Genomic DNA, 15,904 nt, shown 5'->3' with positions numbered 1-15,904 from the left:
TCAGTGACTCTCAGCACCCCATGATACAAATTGTTCTAGTGCCCTTGTTCATAGCCCTTTACATAAAGGAGCATGACACACTTATTGCTCACTTCATGTTCAAAATTCACGAACTGGGTCCAAAAATCATGAGATTTTAAAAAATAATCAATTTTAGGTCTTCTTAATTTGTCACCTGGCTTGTGAGCCTTTGGAATGCACTATGTGCTTTCAAGCTTTTCTCTACAACCACAAGGTTTAAAAATGCACTTTTTAAAAATATTGAAGCCGAGATTTTCATGAAAACTCTGGTTCCAACAGCTGGGATGTTAAGATAAACACTGAATGCTGTGAGGCTCATGTCAGAATGACAAGAGCTGGCAATGCTGACTGAGATCTTTAACAAAGACAAATTTAATCCCAAGCAGTTAAGTAGATGTGTTAAACAAAAAACAGAGTTCTCATCAGTGAGAACAAGACCCATTTTGTTTGCAGCTGATCAGGGTTTCACTTCTGCAGAGACTTTGATAACATTGCCCAATCATCCAGAGTTTACCATAGACCAATGGTGGATACAACTATAATTTTAATTATTATTGAACACTTCAGTAGTACCCAAAAAGATCTAAATGAGGAGTAGCCCTCCCATTGTGCTAGACCAGTGGTCTCCAATCTTTTAAGGTCACCTTTTCAATTTAAATGTAATGTAAGATCTACCTCAAAACCAAATACTCTGGCCTGGATTTCTTCCAGCCTCTTCTCTGAGGCCTTGCCCCTCTTCCACCCCTTCTTTGAGGCCTCACCCTGCTCACTCCAGCCCCCTTCCTCACTCACTTTCACTGGTCTAGGGTAAGGGGCTGGGGTGCAGGCTCTGGTCTTAGGCCAAGGAGTGTGGGAGGGGCTCTGGGCTTAGCCCTCGGTGGCGGATTGGGGTCCAGAAGGGCTTTCAGGGTGCAAGCTCTGAGAAGGAGTTTGGGTGCAGGAGGACTCACTTCTGGGGCAGGAGATTGGGTGCAGGAGAGGGCTGGGACGGGGTTCAGGAAGCAGGCTCTGGCTGGGCACCATTTAACTGAGACAGCTTCCAATTGGTAGAACGGGGGTTAAGGCAGGCTTACTCCTGCCCTGGCCTTGCTCCACTCCTGAAAACATCTGGCATGTACAGCAATAGCTCCATGGTACCATGGGCTGCCCCTCATCCACAGGCACTGAGCCCACAGCTTCTATTCCCCAATACTGATCAATGGGAGCTGCAGGCATATTAGAACTCACTACTCAAATAATTCAATTTAAGCACAAGAGAGAAATGAAAATTATGAAATGCACAAACCAGTCAAAAAACAAAAATAACCCACTTTGCAAGCAGTAAAAGGAATAATAACAATCTCCCCATGTATGTGTTGTGTCGGGAGATGAAAGTGAAGGACAGTGTGTCTGTGAGAATGACAGACACACACACAGTGTGAGAGTGACAGAGATTTGCATTGCTAACCTCCCTCCATCCCTTAGTCTACACTGCAGGGTTTTTGTGCAAGAAGCCTTTTGCAAAAGAATTGTTGCACAAAATCTTTGTTGCGCAAAAGTGCATCCAGTTCTCAAAGCGCGTCACAAAAGTGATGTGCTTTTGTGCAAGAGAGCATCCACACTGCATGGACACTTTTGAGCAAGAAAGCTCTGATGGCCATTCACAGAATGGCCATCAGAGCACCTGTGCTTTTTCCCATAGGGGTTTCTTGCACAAAAACCCCTGCAGAGTGTACAGACATGCCTTTTTACGCAAGAGCTGTAGCGCAAAAAGGAGTTATTCCTCCTGGGGAGAGGAATAACTCGACTGGCAAAAGCCCTCTGTCCTGTTGATTTACTATAATTTTTTTTTTGCGCAAAAACGTGCTTCAGGTGTGGCTGCTCTGCCAGTTTTTGCGCAAAAACCTTGTAGTGTAGACATAGCCTGTGCGGAAATGGGGTACAGGAGTGGGAGGAGGAGGGATACCCTGACATCAGTGCCCTCCCCTTTGTCCCTCCCACACCCTGCACAGGCAGGAGGCTCCCAGGGGGCAGCTCCAAGGTGGAGGGCAGGAGGAGCATGACAGTGGGTGGAAGGGCAACTGAAGTGCCAGCGCTTGATAGTTTCTTGGCCAAACCAGTCAGGATCACCTGTCAGAGGCTCCAAGATCTACTGGTAAATCCTGATCTACTGGTAGGTGACCCCCTGTGCTAGAGAGATGAAGGGAATGCTACAAGTGTTTTATACAAGTAATTTTTTTTAGAGTTTGTGTTATGTTGTGCACACTTCCTACCCCAAGAAAAGACTCAACTAGAAACTCCCGACGTGTTTAGCATCTACAGGAATGAAAATAGGTCTAAAAGGGTAGCTTGCAATGAAAGCAAAAAAGATCCCACTACACTTTAGGATCAGATAACCAGGACAGTATAAAAGGTTGAAACAATAAATAAGGACCATGGGTGGCTGTAGAAAATCAGGCCAGAAGATCAATGTCTTCAGTTTTCAGCTGCTGTTGATGTAGTTTTAAACAGCCAAGATATATGGCTTCTGGTATGGTAGTTTTCACAGGAGTGGAGCAGATTACAACAGTATTACACACACAAAAACAATGTGTGTGTTCAAAACTGCTGGCAGATGAAACTCACTGGCTCAGAGTCTCCCAACAGTTACACTTGCAGCACACAGAAGTCAGATTGTTGCTGGGAAGAAAGTAAGAGAGAAGCTGGCCCAGTATAGTTATAAACATCTAACCAAAGCCCCAGTTCAGCTCCCATTTACAGTGAGGAGAGAATTGCTTCCTAGGTGTCTTAGATTCCCCATTTATCTCTTCCCTTAGATCAAATCCTTTACTGTATTTATTCTCTCTTATAAATTTGATCAGACATTCCAAACAATTGAATTGCAGTGTGATACAAAGCTTAACTTTAACTTTGAAAGGAGACATTATTTGCTAAGGACAGCAACAAAAGCTCACAGTTCTAGAGTTTTGGAAGCATGGGTAGTAATAAAAATTATTTTTAAATTTCTAAAGGGGGGAGGGGAAAAATTTAATGAATATGGTACTGCTAAATGATTAAGGAGAGTCTTTCACTCTCCTGTGGATTGATTAAACACTATTTATTAATGGAAACAGTCAAAACTGGCCGCAAGTTTTAAAAAATTGCAGAATGAACATACGAACATATTTAACAAGTCCTTAAAATGACAGTCCTAAACAAATATCTCAGGTTCCAATATCAGTAGTTCCAAAAGCAAAGAAAGTGTGTTAACCACTATACACTAATGTATGAATGTATCAGTACTAACTTTACAATTACAATACAGTCCCAATCCATAGCTACAATGAGATGCTGTTGCATGAATGTCAGTGCAATTAATGCATATTAAAAGTGAAATATTTTTCCAGACACCAGTTTTAAAAATATGTAAAAAAAATTAAAACCAAAACTATAGAGTTGCGCAAATTTATGGTACTGCAGGACTGAAACTGGCCCCGTATATACTAATTAATATTCAGTTTGTCGCATTGCTGCAAATTAGCTAGTGAGACTGAGTCAAAGTACAAGAAAATCCCTCAAATCAATGCACAGGTTAATCCAGGGCTACTCAACATGTGACCCATGGCCCACGTGCAGCCCTCAGTGCCATTTGGGTTTACATGGGGCTCAACACGCAGCCCGCGGGTGAGATCTTTTGAACTTGGGCTCCACTGGGAACACCCTCTACAACAGTGAGGCATCTCCCAAGTGCATTGAAAGAAGCAAGCAGACAGGCTGGCTGGAACAGACAGGTACAGGGTGTTGGTGTTTCTAGCCCCCCAGAGAGGAGGTGCCAGGGGCACTGTGTGAATGAAGCTATTTGCATGTATTTGCATATATAATTGCATGTATAAGCAACCACACTTAAGTTGCAGGCTTCGGCATGTGCTATGAGTATCATTGCGGCCCTTGGGGCTTCCAAAGTTGAGTAGTCCTGGGTTAATCATATATTTTCAGTCTCAAGGCTATATATACTGCCATGAGACTGCATACTGCTATGCAATTGGTTCCATTACACAGATGTCATCATGATGCCATCATGAATTAGCACCTGAGTAAATGACAAAAGAATTTGATCCAAGGTTTCTGAAAATACTGTAGAAAGGCAGTGAAAATGTTGTCGTTTCAATTCCTCTATTAGTGATGGGCAACCTTTGAGGCCCTCGTATTTTCCTACTTCCCCCCACACACACTTTTAGAGTGCTGTGAATCAGCTGATTTGCAGCATTCAAGCTGTGAGAGGGATGGGGAGGAGCAGGGTGTGAATCAGCCAATTCTTGGCACTCCAGAAATGCTGGGAGGAAGATTTGGAGAAGGAGCATGGCATACTCAGTGGAGGAGGCAGGGAAGAGGCCAGGCAGGGATTTGGGGGAGGGCCTGAAGAGGAGGGAGAGCCACTCTTGGCAAAATGAGAAGTGACATGTAGTTAAAGCAAGGGCACATGTGAGGCTCATACTAATCGCACACAACACTGTGAGAGCCATATTCTCCCTCTGCTTTTTGTTACTTTGCTGGTAATTTAATTTGCCTCTAATAATGCATCACTTTGTGTTGAAAAGGCATGATAAAGGGAGAGAATCAAGTGTAATGCATTTAATTTTATTCTTAGGGTCATGGTTAGTGCACATGGTTAGTGCAATTTCAATCTTGCAGCCCACTGAGATGAAGGATGGCTACTCATGCAGCCCACTCACAAGACTTGGTTGCCCATCACTTTTCCACATAATAACTGCAGTTAAAAACGCTTCTCCTGTGTTACTAATATCACTCAAGGTGAGCTGGTTTCCTCTGATAACAGATTTGATTGACCACAAATCTGAAAGAATCTAAAATCTCACATAATTTGTGCATGACTTTGTACATAAAATACACACACACAGGGGGCCCAATCCCACAAGCCTGTTCTCCTTAGGATTGCTTGTCTGACTACAGACCACTCACATGAATAATGGTTTGAAGGACTGGGCCCAAGCAAGCTATAATACTCTATAGTTCTAAAGCATCTTTCATCCAAGGCTCAAAAGCCTTTTACTAAGGTAGGTATTATCCCAGGCTTGACAGATGGGGAAATTGAGACATTGAGAGGCTAAGGGTCAAATTTTCAAATGTCCTCTAATTTTGGTTTTCTGAATGTTTGGGTTCCCACCTTCAGACAGTTGTTGGCACAATCTAGTTTTCAGTTAGAGTGTTGAGTACTCAGAATCTCTGAACATCAGGGCCAAGGTATCCAACACTGAGCATACAAAAATTGGAGCTGCATTTGAAAACTATGGGCCAAGTGCCCTATCCAAGGACAGAGATCGTGTCAGTGGCAGAGTGAGGAACAAAATCCAAGACTCCTGACTCTCAGCTGCCTGTGCTAAACACTAGGTAATACTGCCACATTAACACAATAGCATATGGAATTCAAGCACACAGCAGCAAACTGGAAATCAAACCCTTTTCTTTTAGAAATGTCTCCTAAGAGAAATTAACAAGGCTTGACTGTGAGAAATAAACTGGATTGTGGTGCTGAAGCTATCTCATGGTTGATACTTAATAAAGTTTATTTCTGAACCTCCAAACCAGTGTAATTGCCATCCTCACTGGGATAAGTTTCTCTGATCTTCCACCTGCAGCAGCTCGGCATCAGGGCACTGCTCTCCATCTCAGCAGAGCCAAAACGCCAGTGAATGTACTGTCTGTAAGCACAGTGACGAAGCTGGTTATTGACAGTCTCAGTATTCAAGTCCAACAAGGGATCTTTGTAAAGCAGGATAAACTCCAGTGTTGATCTAGAAAGAACAAGCTGCTCAAACAAAGCCGAGGTTGTAATGCATGACCCTTCTCTTCTTCGGCAACAGAGTTGCTCCCGGAAAGCCTGCGTTTGATGGCATCTCCCACAGCAGCACCAAGAAGGCCGGTCATGGGATGGAGAAGTTTCCCCTTTACTTTCAATGGGCTGCATCTCATGGGCTTGTGCTAAGGCAGGGATGTGATGAGGAGACTGTGCTGTGAGCTTGATCATGTCAGTAAAATCCCCAGTGTATCTCTGCAGCCAAAACATTATCAGAGGAGACATAGTGAAAATGAGAAAATCCAGCATTTTCTTTGCTCTGTGTCAGCATCTGCACTTACCTGTCATCAGAGAATCCCTGGGTATTCACAGATTTGATTCTAACTGCTCAACCTTCACATTTAATGCTACAGGCCCAGATATAACAACAGTAAAGAGGCAGATCAGGTAAATGAACCATTTAGGGTTTGAATTCTAATGCAGAACATACCTTTATAGTTCATTCCCACCTCACAAGCAGCAGGCTCAGAATATTATTTTAAATAGGTTTTGTATGTTTTTCCCCAATGACTGGCTGCATTGGGGATTGGATTGTATGCAATATTGTTGTAGCTGAAGACATTAGAGAGACAAGGTGGGTAAAAGGAGTCTTTTATCCATATTGTAGTCACAGCACGGGCCTCTGCAGGAGAAGTTTACCCCATGCATGTCTGTCCATGTTCCTTAATCCTTGCATTATGTATTATTAGCACTGGATGAGAATGTCTATTTTCTGATCCTTGGCTTGTCTCTGGAGACAGCCAGGAAGAGATCCAATGAGTGCCAATTATAGTGGTGGTCTTTTTGTGATGTGAACAGCCACCCAATGGGACTGAGAACTCCCAAGGAGTATGTCAATTCTGCAATACAAGAGCTGTGGCATCGGCTGCAGCTGGTTTGGGTCAGCTTACTCAGGCTCACAGGACTCAGGCTGCAGTCTAGTCTCTGAAAACCCACCATGGGGGAGAGTCTCAAGGCCAGGGTTCCAGCCTGAGCCCATAAGTCTGCACTGCTATTTCTATCCCCACAAGTTCAGGTCAATCGATCCTGGCTCTGAGACTCTGGCTACATCTACACTCACAGCTCATATCCATGCTCTGAAATTGATCCACTGGCAGTCAATATAATGGGTCTAGTTAAGACCACCAAACCGACCACAGATTGCTTTCCCATCAACCCTATAACTCTACCGTGGATTAAAAGAGCAAGGGAAGTCAATGGGAGAGTTTCTCCCGTTGATTCCCTGCAGTGCAGAACCCTGGTAAATCGACTCAACGCATGTCAATTCCAGTTATGTTATTCATGTAGCTGAAATTGCATAGCTTATGTTGTCTTTCTGTTATAGCAGGGGTGGGAAACCTAAGCTGGATGCAGCCCATAGCTTGCCTGGTTCTGGCCCCCAAGGCTCACTCCCCCCTTCCCCCGCACTGGGGAGCCCACCCTAGCACTCCAGCCCCACCCTGCTGCCCTGCACAGCTGGAGCATACAAAATCTACTAGGCTGGGCCTTCCTAGGCTCTAGTGTATGAGGGGAATGTGAGGAATGTCTTTCTCCTTCTCAGTCTGGGGCCATTTCAGTGAAGGTTGTTTTTTTTATTTTGCTTCTCACTTGTGTCCAGCTCCCACCTGACTTTTCTGTGGGTCAGCAGCCCCCAACCCAAAAAGGTTCCCCACCCCTGTGTTATAGCATAGATGTGGCCTCTGTGCTACAGGTTTGTTATTGCTATGGAGATGTACCCCAAGTTGTTTCACACAGGAGTAAGAACACCTACAAAAGAGACCTTTTAGTTTCCAGGCAAGTTCCCAACACAGTCAACTTCAGACACTTCCCAAGATCACAAGAGTAGTTCTTCCAAAATTTAGCTAAAAACTTGGGGAGAAAACGTAAGTCATTCACAAAATACATCCCCAAAGCCAACAAAGTAAAGGCTTGCGTTTACCTGAACAATCTCGCCTTTAACATTCTGTAGACTTGTCCTCAACTGTTTGTCTACCAGAATAATGTGTGGCTCATCAACAAATGACACGTACATCAAGGTCTGTGAGACAAAAGACATTAGAATCCTCAGCTGGCATATTTATTTAACATACTCAGGACTTACACTCTATTGATCTGACCCATAACTAGAATCCTGTCTCACTCAGATAAAAATCTTGCTGAAGTTATAGGGGGTAGCATGGAAGAAGGCAGGGCATTGGGAGCAGGTAAGGAAGATAAAGGGAACAATCAGGTGTTAGCTTTGGCTGGAGCCCAGGGAGCGGGAAGAGAGGAGGATGGAGCTGCAAGTGGGAGTTAGATTCTACAAGGCTTTAGAGTTAAGCTTTTGAGCTGAGATTCGGGCATGTAACTTTCTTACCCCAGATCTACAGTAAAAGGGAACACCGAATCAAGATATACAACTCCTGCTACATTAATTATGTAGCTGGAGTCAATGTACCTTGTTTTTAGTTTCCACAGCAGGAGGCTGATGGGTTTCCCTTACTCCTTGCAAAAGCAGGAGTACCAGCCACCAACAAGGGTGCCTCTGAGTTTGATTTAGCGAGTCTTTAGGTCCTGCCTCTTCCCCACTTCTACCTGCCCTTTCTCTGCCTCTATCCCACTTGCTCCAAGCTCCCTCCCCTGAGCAATGCAGTCTGGAGTTGTAGCAGGGCTCTGGCATGAGCAGCAGAGGTTGCCCTTCCCCCCTGCCCTTACCAACAGTGGCAAGGGAAACTGGAGCAATGGGGCTCCACTCCCTTGGCTGCCGGTCACACTGTTCCACTTGCTGGCAATGAATGCAGACGATCAGTCCCGCTCTCCACCCAAGTGACGTGGCCAGCAGCCAGGGGAGCAGAGCCATGCTGCTCATCTTCCCCCTGCCATTTTAAGTGTGTATGATGGGTCCAACCCCTGATGTGAGTACTAGACTCTTGCTAGTCCCCCAGGGCCAGCCAGAAGCTCTGGCCTCTTGTCCCTCCCACCCATAGCATTTGGGGAGTCGTGTGCCTCCCCTCCCCACACGTTGCCCCTGACGGGAGGAAACTCCCATTGAAGACAACCCTCCCGCTACCACTGTGGTTCTCAACCCACAGCCCAATCATTACATAACTTCACCCCGTGTGACAGCTTTGGGACCTGTGGAAACCACCCCCACAGATTCCTATTGATGCTCACAATAGGAAACACCTCTTCCTCTTGGGGACCACAGGAATGTGCCGACAGCTGAGTGAAGCAAGCAGTGGGAAGCCAATCTAGCCCCGCTGTGCTGTTGGTAGTGGCTGTTGAGACACCTGGCTGGAGTTGCGCTTCAGAGCAAGAATATTGCACCAGGATCCCATAGAACTTGCTGCCCATGCTCAGGCCTTGAGTCCACAGCCTCCACAAACTGCAGAGACTGGCTCTGTGGGGTTTCCCAGAGGCCCTGTGCCTGGAGGTTTTTGGGGTACTGGCTGGCTGAGGAAGGAAGTTTGGATCCCTAATTATAAGGACCCACTGGCCACTTTTCTATGTAGCTGTCTACAAGGAGTTCTGCAGTGCTGAAGTCCACTATTCTACTCACATCACTCTCCACATGCAACCCACTCCTGCAAGGTGCACACTGGGTGTAGGAGAACTCAGACCAGCTGTGTGTTGGGAATGAATCCACAAAGACCTGATGAAGGGCACAGTGAAGGACACAATACACTATATTTTCCTACTATTCAAGCAGTTAATTGCATCCCTTACCCACTTTGGCCCCGGAGCAGACTCGCACTTCTTCCTGAAGTAATATTTCTTGATGGATGCCTTGCAGCAGGGAAAAGTGTATGAAGTAATAAGAAAATCAATAAGGAACTGAGCCTGCATGCAAAAGAAGAGAAAGCAGTGATTCCATTTTCTTAATGAGGCTGCATCTCCAAAGCAGTTCCATCAGTACAGGAAATAAATCTCTTACCAAGCCAAAATAGGACAGCACAGACCCGATGTATACCAGCAGCTCAAAGATGTTAAACTGTCCAGCCTGAGGCAAAGCAGAAGAGAGTAATTTGAATTCAGACCATCTCCCGTCAGTTTGTTGAAGAACAGCAACAGTTGCTGCATGACTGGGCTCAGCCAAAGCTGTGACATATGCAAGGTTTCTAGCTTGTCTGACTTGATTGGACTTCAAGTACCTAACTGGGTGGAATGTGTTTAAATTAAAGGGTTGTTTTACTGCATCCAACTGGGAGCTAAGGATTCCCTTTTAGCCCTGTCACTCTCTGCTGGAAGGACCAGTTGTCTTCTTCCAATCACAGCCAGTTGCTTTTCCCAAGGTTCCCTTCCCAGCTGGAAAGGGAACCAGAAATAGGTAAGAAGTCCTCACCTGTACAAATCAACAATGACACAAATGTTCTCTCTTCACTGATTCTCCCCCTTCAGTAGGAACTTCTTCCTCTCAGCTTCTGACAGCAGGAAAGAAGCAGTACTCTCTTCTGGATACATTGTTTCCACTTTAAAAAGGGCCCAACCGCATTATCTGCTCCTCCCTCATGCTCAGACCTATGAGTGGTACCTAACCTGCCAGCCTAGAGACCAAGCCTTGATCTCTGCTCCCACCCCATGGCAAGGCTGAGTTTGAAGATGCATTGGATAAGACTTGATCCTGCAAAGTGCCTAGGATTCTGAACTCCTTGCAAAAGTGGTCCTCCATTTCTGTAGTGTTTTGAAGATGTCAAACTCTTTCTTAACAGGGATAATATGTAATAATTATACCATGCCCTTTAATGGCACCTCCCCTCCAATAACCTCAGTGCAAACAGGTACTGAGCACGACCTCTGTTTTACAGATAGGGGAACTGAGCTACAAAGAGGGGAAGTGACTTGTCCAAGGTGACAGAGAAAGTCACCGTCAGAACCAAGATTGTTACCAGGTCACCCCACAGTCATTGCTGTAATCACTAGGAAGAGCTTTCTCCCATAAGGGCTGTACTGTTATTACTGGAGTTATTTTTGCCAAAGGGTCAGAAATTCTCCTTTCTTTTTGGAAGCACGCAGGTTTGCAGCCGGGATGAGAAAGAGGGTTGCATTTACTGTGCCGAAGACGAGGATGTCGAATCGTATTCCATAGGCTTTGATCAGTGTCCGCTCCTCCTTTCCATTGGGGAGTTTGTAGTACTTCGCAAATCTGTCAAAAATCAAACAAGAAGCTTAGAAAAATCAGAGCAATGTGCAGAAAGGGTTCTTCGGTGCGGAATCAAAAGGTGACTTTTTGAGTAAAGGCTCTGGAGAAGCCATCAGCTACTGGAAAAGCAGAAAGAAAATCCTAGGATCTCAAGATTTCAGTTCCTGGCAATGGTGGGAACCCTACTGTCTCCCAGGCACTGGTGCTTTTACCACTTTGTTGTTTGGGGGTTTCTAGTCATTTCTGCTGCTCTGTTTCCAAGCATCCATGAAAGTATTAGCTGCAAGGATAACTCAGGGTATGTCTACCCTACAGAGTTTTTTGGAAAAATGGCCATCTTTCCGATAAAACTTGAATTACATCCACATTGCAATGACATTCTTCCAAAAGTAAATCGAAAGAATAGTTTTTTTTCTGACAGCAGTACTCCTCTTTCTACAAGGAAGAACACCTTTTCCAAAAGAGTCCTTTTGGAAAAAGGCGTGTGTGGACGGGGAGGAGGGTTTTCTTTCAAAAGAAGAGGCCTCCAAGAAATAACACAGGTGCCTTGGTGGACACTCCATCCATACTAATCACAACTCTATAGTTCCTGTCTCCTGCCAGCTCCTAAAGCTGCAGGCAGGGCCGGCTTTAGGAAGTGCAGGGCCCAATTCAAACCATTTTGGTGGCCCCTTCCCCCCCAGGATTTTTTGTTGATTAAAAAAAACCCCACAACAAACCACAAACACACACAAATATCACATCAGAAGTAGATCTGATCAAAATGTTTATCTATATAATTGAACATTTTTTTTAAAAAAATGCCATCCTTTATTATGCACAATTTTACACAAAATTAAATCAGTTGCCTTAAGTGTAGGTCAAATATTTTCAATTGTAAACTATTCAATTTTGTCAATAAAGTTTAAAGTTTTATTTTTAAAAAGTTACTAGAGAGTGTTGCAGTTTTCTGTTACATTGATTTACTTTTTAAATGGCAAGAATGGAGTCTTTGTTAAGAAAGTGACAGTTCTGTGGTCAAATTCCAGTCCTTAGTGATTTCAGCACCAATGATCTCACTAGGTAATATGGTACCTCACCACCATTGCCTCTTTTGCACTGCCCTTCAACACATATTGCCTGCATGTTGAGTCCAAGGTCAGTCTACACAAGATTTTATCAATGATTTTTGCTCAAGCGATCACTGAGACAAGGCAAGGACTCTCAACTGATTCTAGTCAGCTGTGCCTTTAAACACTGGGGCTGTGTCTACACTGCACCCCTTTTCCGGAAAAGGGATGCAGATGAGACAAGTCGGAATTGCAAATGAAGCAGGGGATTTAAATACCCCCCGCTTCATTTGTATAAACATGGCTGCCGCTTTTTTCCGGCTCGGGGCTTTGCCAGAGAAAAGCACCAGGCTAGACGGGATTTTTCAGAAAATAAAGCCTTTTCCAGAAGGTCCCTTATTCCTGATTTTAAGAGGAATCAGGGACCTTTCGGAAAAGGCTTTATTTTCCGAAAGATCCCGTCTAGACGGGCACTTTTCTCCGGCAAAGCCCCAAGCCGGAAAAAAGCAGCAGCCATGTTTATACAAATGAAGCGGGGGGTATTTAAATCCCCTGCTTCATTTGCAATTCCGACTTGTCTCATCTGCATCCCTTTTCCGGAAAAGGGGTGCAGTGTAGACACAGCCTGGATGTAAAGTGTCAGATATAATTGAGGACTCCCAAATAGACTCTACACCACCAGAAATAAAACCTGTTTCCATCTTCTGTGACTTTCAGTTAGATGTTACTCACTATCCTCTGCTTAGTGTTCAAGTTATGGTAGACCCTAAGCCAGGTCATATTAAGTTCAGGTCTTTAACCTTTTAGTCATACAATATGGATAACAACATTTCATTCTCCCAGCTCCAAGTCTTAAGTGAATTTCAACCCCAAAGAGCCAAAATTGATCACCTTGACACAGCAAGTGTGTCTACTGATCTCTGTGGCAAAGTAGGTTGTCTATATAAATAAGTCTGCTCCTGAAGCCTTTTCCTACAGTTGATTAACAGATGGCAGTAGATAGCTCATTCAGACCACTGGCTGATAATAGTTAGTCACCCTGACCAGTCATTAACCATAGTCATGGACTCACCCTACTCTCCATTGTCTCTATGATTCTCTGATGCCCTGTGACAAAAAAGGAGGGTGGAAAGGGAAACTGAAGGGAGAGACCTCTCTAAATTCACCAAAGAGCAGTATTGCCAACCCAAAAATCACAAGGAACGCCTACACAAAGTTATGAGAATGGTCTACAAATCATAAGATTTTTTAAAAATAAAACAAGTTGGATTTTTATTGGCCTTTTGTTTCTTGAGTATTTAGGGTTCATGTTTTAAAACTTTCCTCCTTAGCTGTGAGGCCCAGAAGTAGAGAACTTTTTGTAAATGAAAGCTGAGATTTTTACATAATCATTTGACTCCAGGCCTTTAGAAAAACACCAAATGTTTTGAGACTCATGGTAAAACAATGGAGGAATTCTTGTGAGCCCATGCTTTGCCCACAGTAAATTAAAAAAACAACAACAATATCTTCTCCACTAAACATCCTAATGAGATACTGCAAATGGTGAACTGAATTCAACAGCTCCTGATATGAACAGGTATCAACCTAGTTTTTCATATTTGAGATGGGTTACCAGGAATCATACATGACAATATGAAATCTTTCCACTCTCAAGTCAGCATAGTCACAAAACACCTATCAATTTGATCATGCATTTATTGGGTAGTGAAAGAGAAAGGAGGGGAATTAGTGTAGATAAATGTTCAAATTTAAAAAAAAAAAGCCTGAAGGAATTAGGACTGGGCTCCTACATCTCACGTTCAGAACTGACTAGGACACTTATGACAAGATTTTCAAAGATGTGTAAAGATCAGATAGATATCTTTGAAGATCAGAGTTGGCAACTGTCTCTTTAGGAGCTTAATTACCTTTGAAAATCTGAGCTTAGATTTCCAAGTCCAATTTTCAAAAATGACTTTAGTCACTCAAGTGCTTTTGAAAATTTTAACTGGGGGCCTAAAGAGACAAAAATAGACAAAAGGCAGGAGATATAGTTTAAAAAACGTGTGACATCTATTTTTAACTAAATTTTACATTATTTTTCTCCCAAGGGCAACTGACACCTTTGGCCCCCTCACTACGCCACTGCCCCCCCCCCCCCCCCCCCGCAGATCTATCCTCTTATGCATGTGCAAGATCTGTGAGAGCCGTCCCATGAATCTGCAGTTAGTGTCTGTGGCACCTGCTTTTGGGTGGTGTCTCAATGCTGCCACATTCACCTCCAAAGAGGGGGCTTCCCAAAGCAGGCCCTTGCTGCTGACTCCCAAGGCATCCTTAGGTCCTGTCTCTTTTCAATGGGCCCACTTCCCAGGGCTCATTGATCTTGGATCTGGCTTCCATCCCCTCTCCAACCTTTGCAACTGCCCAGAGGTGCTCACCTTCCACTCTATACATTCCCACCTCATTCACCCCACAGGGACAGTCTCTGCCTCACTTGTCCTAGGGACTATTCTACCAAGACGTAATACAGTTTCCATGTAAAAGGACTCACTACAAAGCTAAAAACTTCAATGAGAGAATGATTAATACAGAGACGTGTCTACATCTGCTGCAGGGAGACACCTCTGCCTGCCTCCACCCCTCTCCCCCAGAGTCTACAGCCCCATTGCAAAGCAGGGGAGTGGAAGGAAAGAGTCTGAGGCCCATCAATGGGACTGAAGCAGTCATGAGCAAGCCATGCCCGGGAGCCATTCTCCTGTCCATTGCTGGTGCAGTGTTGCTTCAGGCACACTGAAATGCAGTCACCTCTAGGGTGGGCTGGACAGCTGTTTAACACCTGCACAAAGTTTCAAGCAGGGGGCAGTGCGGGCTGCCTTCCTGCAGAGCCCCCATCAGAACTACCGTGCCCTCCTGCCTTAGGAAAAGAATAAACAGGAGGACTGGAAATTAACCCACCCAGTCTCACGTCCCCTAGGCAGGGAATGAGCCATCTACATTAGGCCCCAGCTGGAGTATCATGTCCAGTTCTGGGCGCCACATTTCAGGAAACATGGAGAAACTGGAGAAAGTCCAGAGAAAATCAACACAAATGATGAAAGGACTAGAGAACATGAGATATGAGGCAAGGCTGAAGAAATTGGCCTTGTTTACCTTGGAAAAGAGAAGACCGAAAAGGGACATGAGGGCAGCTTTCAAGTATCTAAGGGTACGTCTACACTACCCCCCTAGTTCGAACTAGGGGGGTTAATGTAGTCATACGGAGTTGCAAATGAAGCCCGGGATTTGAATTTCCCGGGCTTCATTTGCAGAAAGCCGGCCGGCGCCATTTTTAAATGCCGGCTAGTTCGGACCCCGTGCCGCGTGGCTACACGCAGCACGAACTAGCTAGTTCGGATTAGGCTTCCAAGAATTGAACTACTAAAACACATATCAACAGAAGATCATTACACTGACTACTTTTTTGTTTTGGCTCCCACTCGCCAGCCACGTGTTGCTCCCCACATAAACCCAAACTGCACCACGGGGCACAAACAAACTGGCCATGGGCAGCATACCAAGTTATTCATAAATATTTTTAAACCTTTACCTTTTCTCTCTGCTGCCATGTCTCCTCTCCTTGCTCCATCATCTCCCCTGGTGTCTGCTGCCCCCCCAACTACTCACCCTCTTCTACTATCCTGACTCCTGCCCTTCTCACTGCCCTCAGCCTTCCTGCACCCTGCCCCCCTCCACCAGCCCTTCTCTCCCCCCTGTGCCCACTCCTCCAATAGCCCCACTCTGATCAAGTGAGCTATCCCTCCTCATCCCCTCTTCCAACACTTCCGTCTACACACCTGCCCTGCCTCTCTCCTCTGGTGCTGGTCCCTCCCCTGCAGGTGTCTGCCCTTCTGCTTCACCCCAGAATCCCCTGGCACCTGCACC

At 44.9% G+C, this 15,904-nt stretch overlaps 1 protein-coding gene across 3 annotated transcripts in view; it reads right to left on the bottom strand.

Annotated features, from left to right (window-relative positions):
* Positions 1 to 3,078: 3,078 nt before the first annotated feature.
* P2RX7 (purinergic receptor P2X 7) overlaps positions 3,079 to 15,904 on the bottom strand; it is a 43,148-nt gene continuing 30,322 nt past the window's right edge. For 2 of the 3 annotated variants that reach the window (XM_006135168.4, XM_075898602.1), the window contains 5 exons: positions 10,862 to 10,955; positions 9,747 to 9,812; positions 9,539 to 9,652; positions 7,773 to 7,871; positions 3,079 to 6,049 (listed from right to left, as the gene is read on the bottom strand). In XM_006135168.4, the coding sequence (XP_006135230.1) occupies positions 5,564 to 6,049; positions 7,773 to 7,871; positions 9,539 to 9,652; positions 9,747 to 9,812; positions 10,862 to 10,955 (859 nt within the window). In that variant the 3' untranslated portion in view covers positions 3,079 to 5,563. The remainder of the gene's footprint in view (positions 6,050 to 7,772; positions 7,872 to 9,538; positions 9,653 to 9,746; positions 9,813 to 10,861; positions 10,956 to 15,904) is intronic. The other variant, XM_006135169.4, reaches the window with a different exon arrangement.

The sequence above is a fragment of the Pelodiscus sinensis genome, chromosome 15, assembly GCF_049634645.1.
Source record: "Pelodiscus sinensis isolate JC-2024 chromosome 15, ASM4963464v1, whole genome shotgun sequence".
NCBI lineage: Eukaryota > Metazoa > Chordata > Testudines > Trionychidae > Pelodiscus > Pelodiscus sinensis.
Note: the sequence above shows the minus strand (reverse complement) of the source record. Positions and strands in the feature narration are given on the sequence as shown.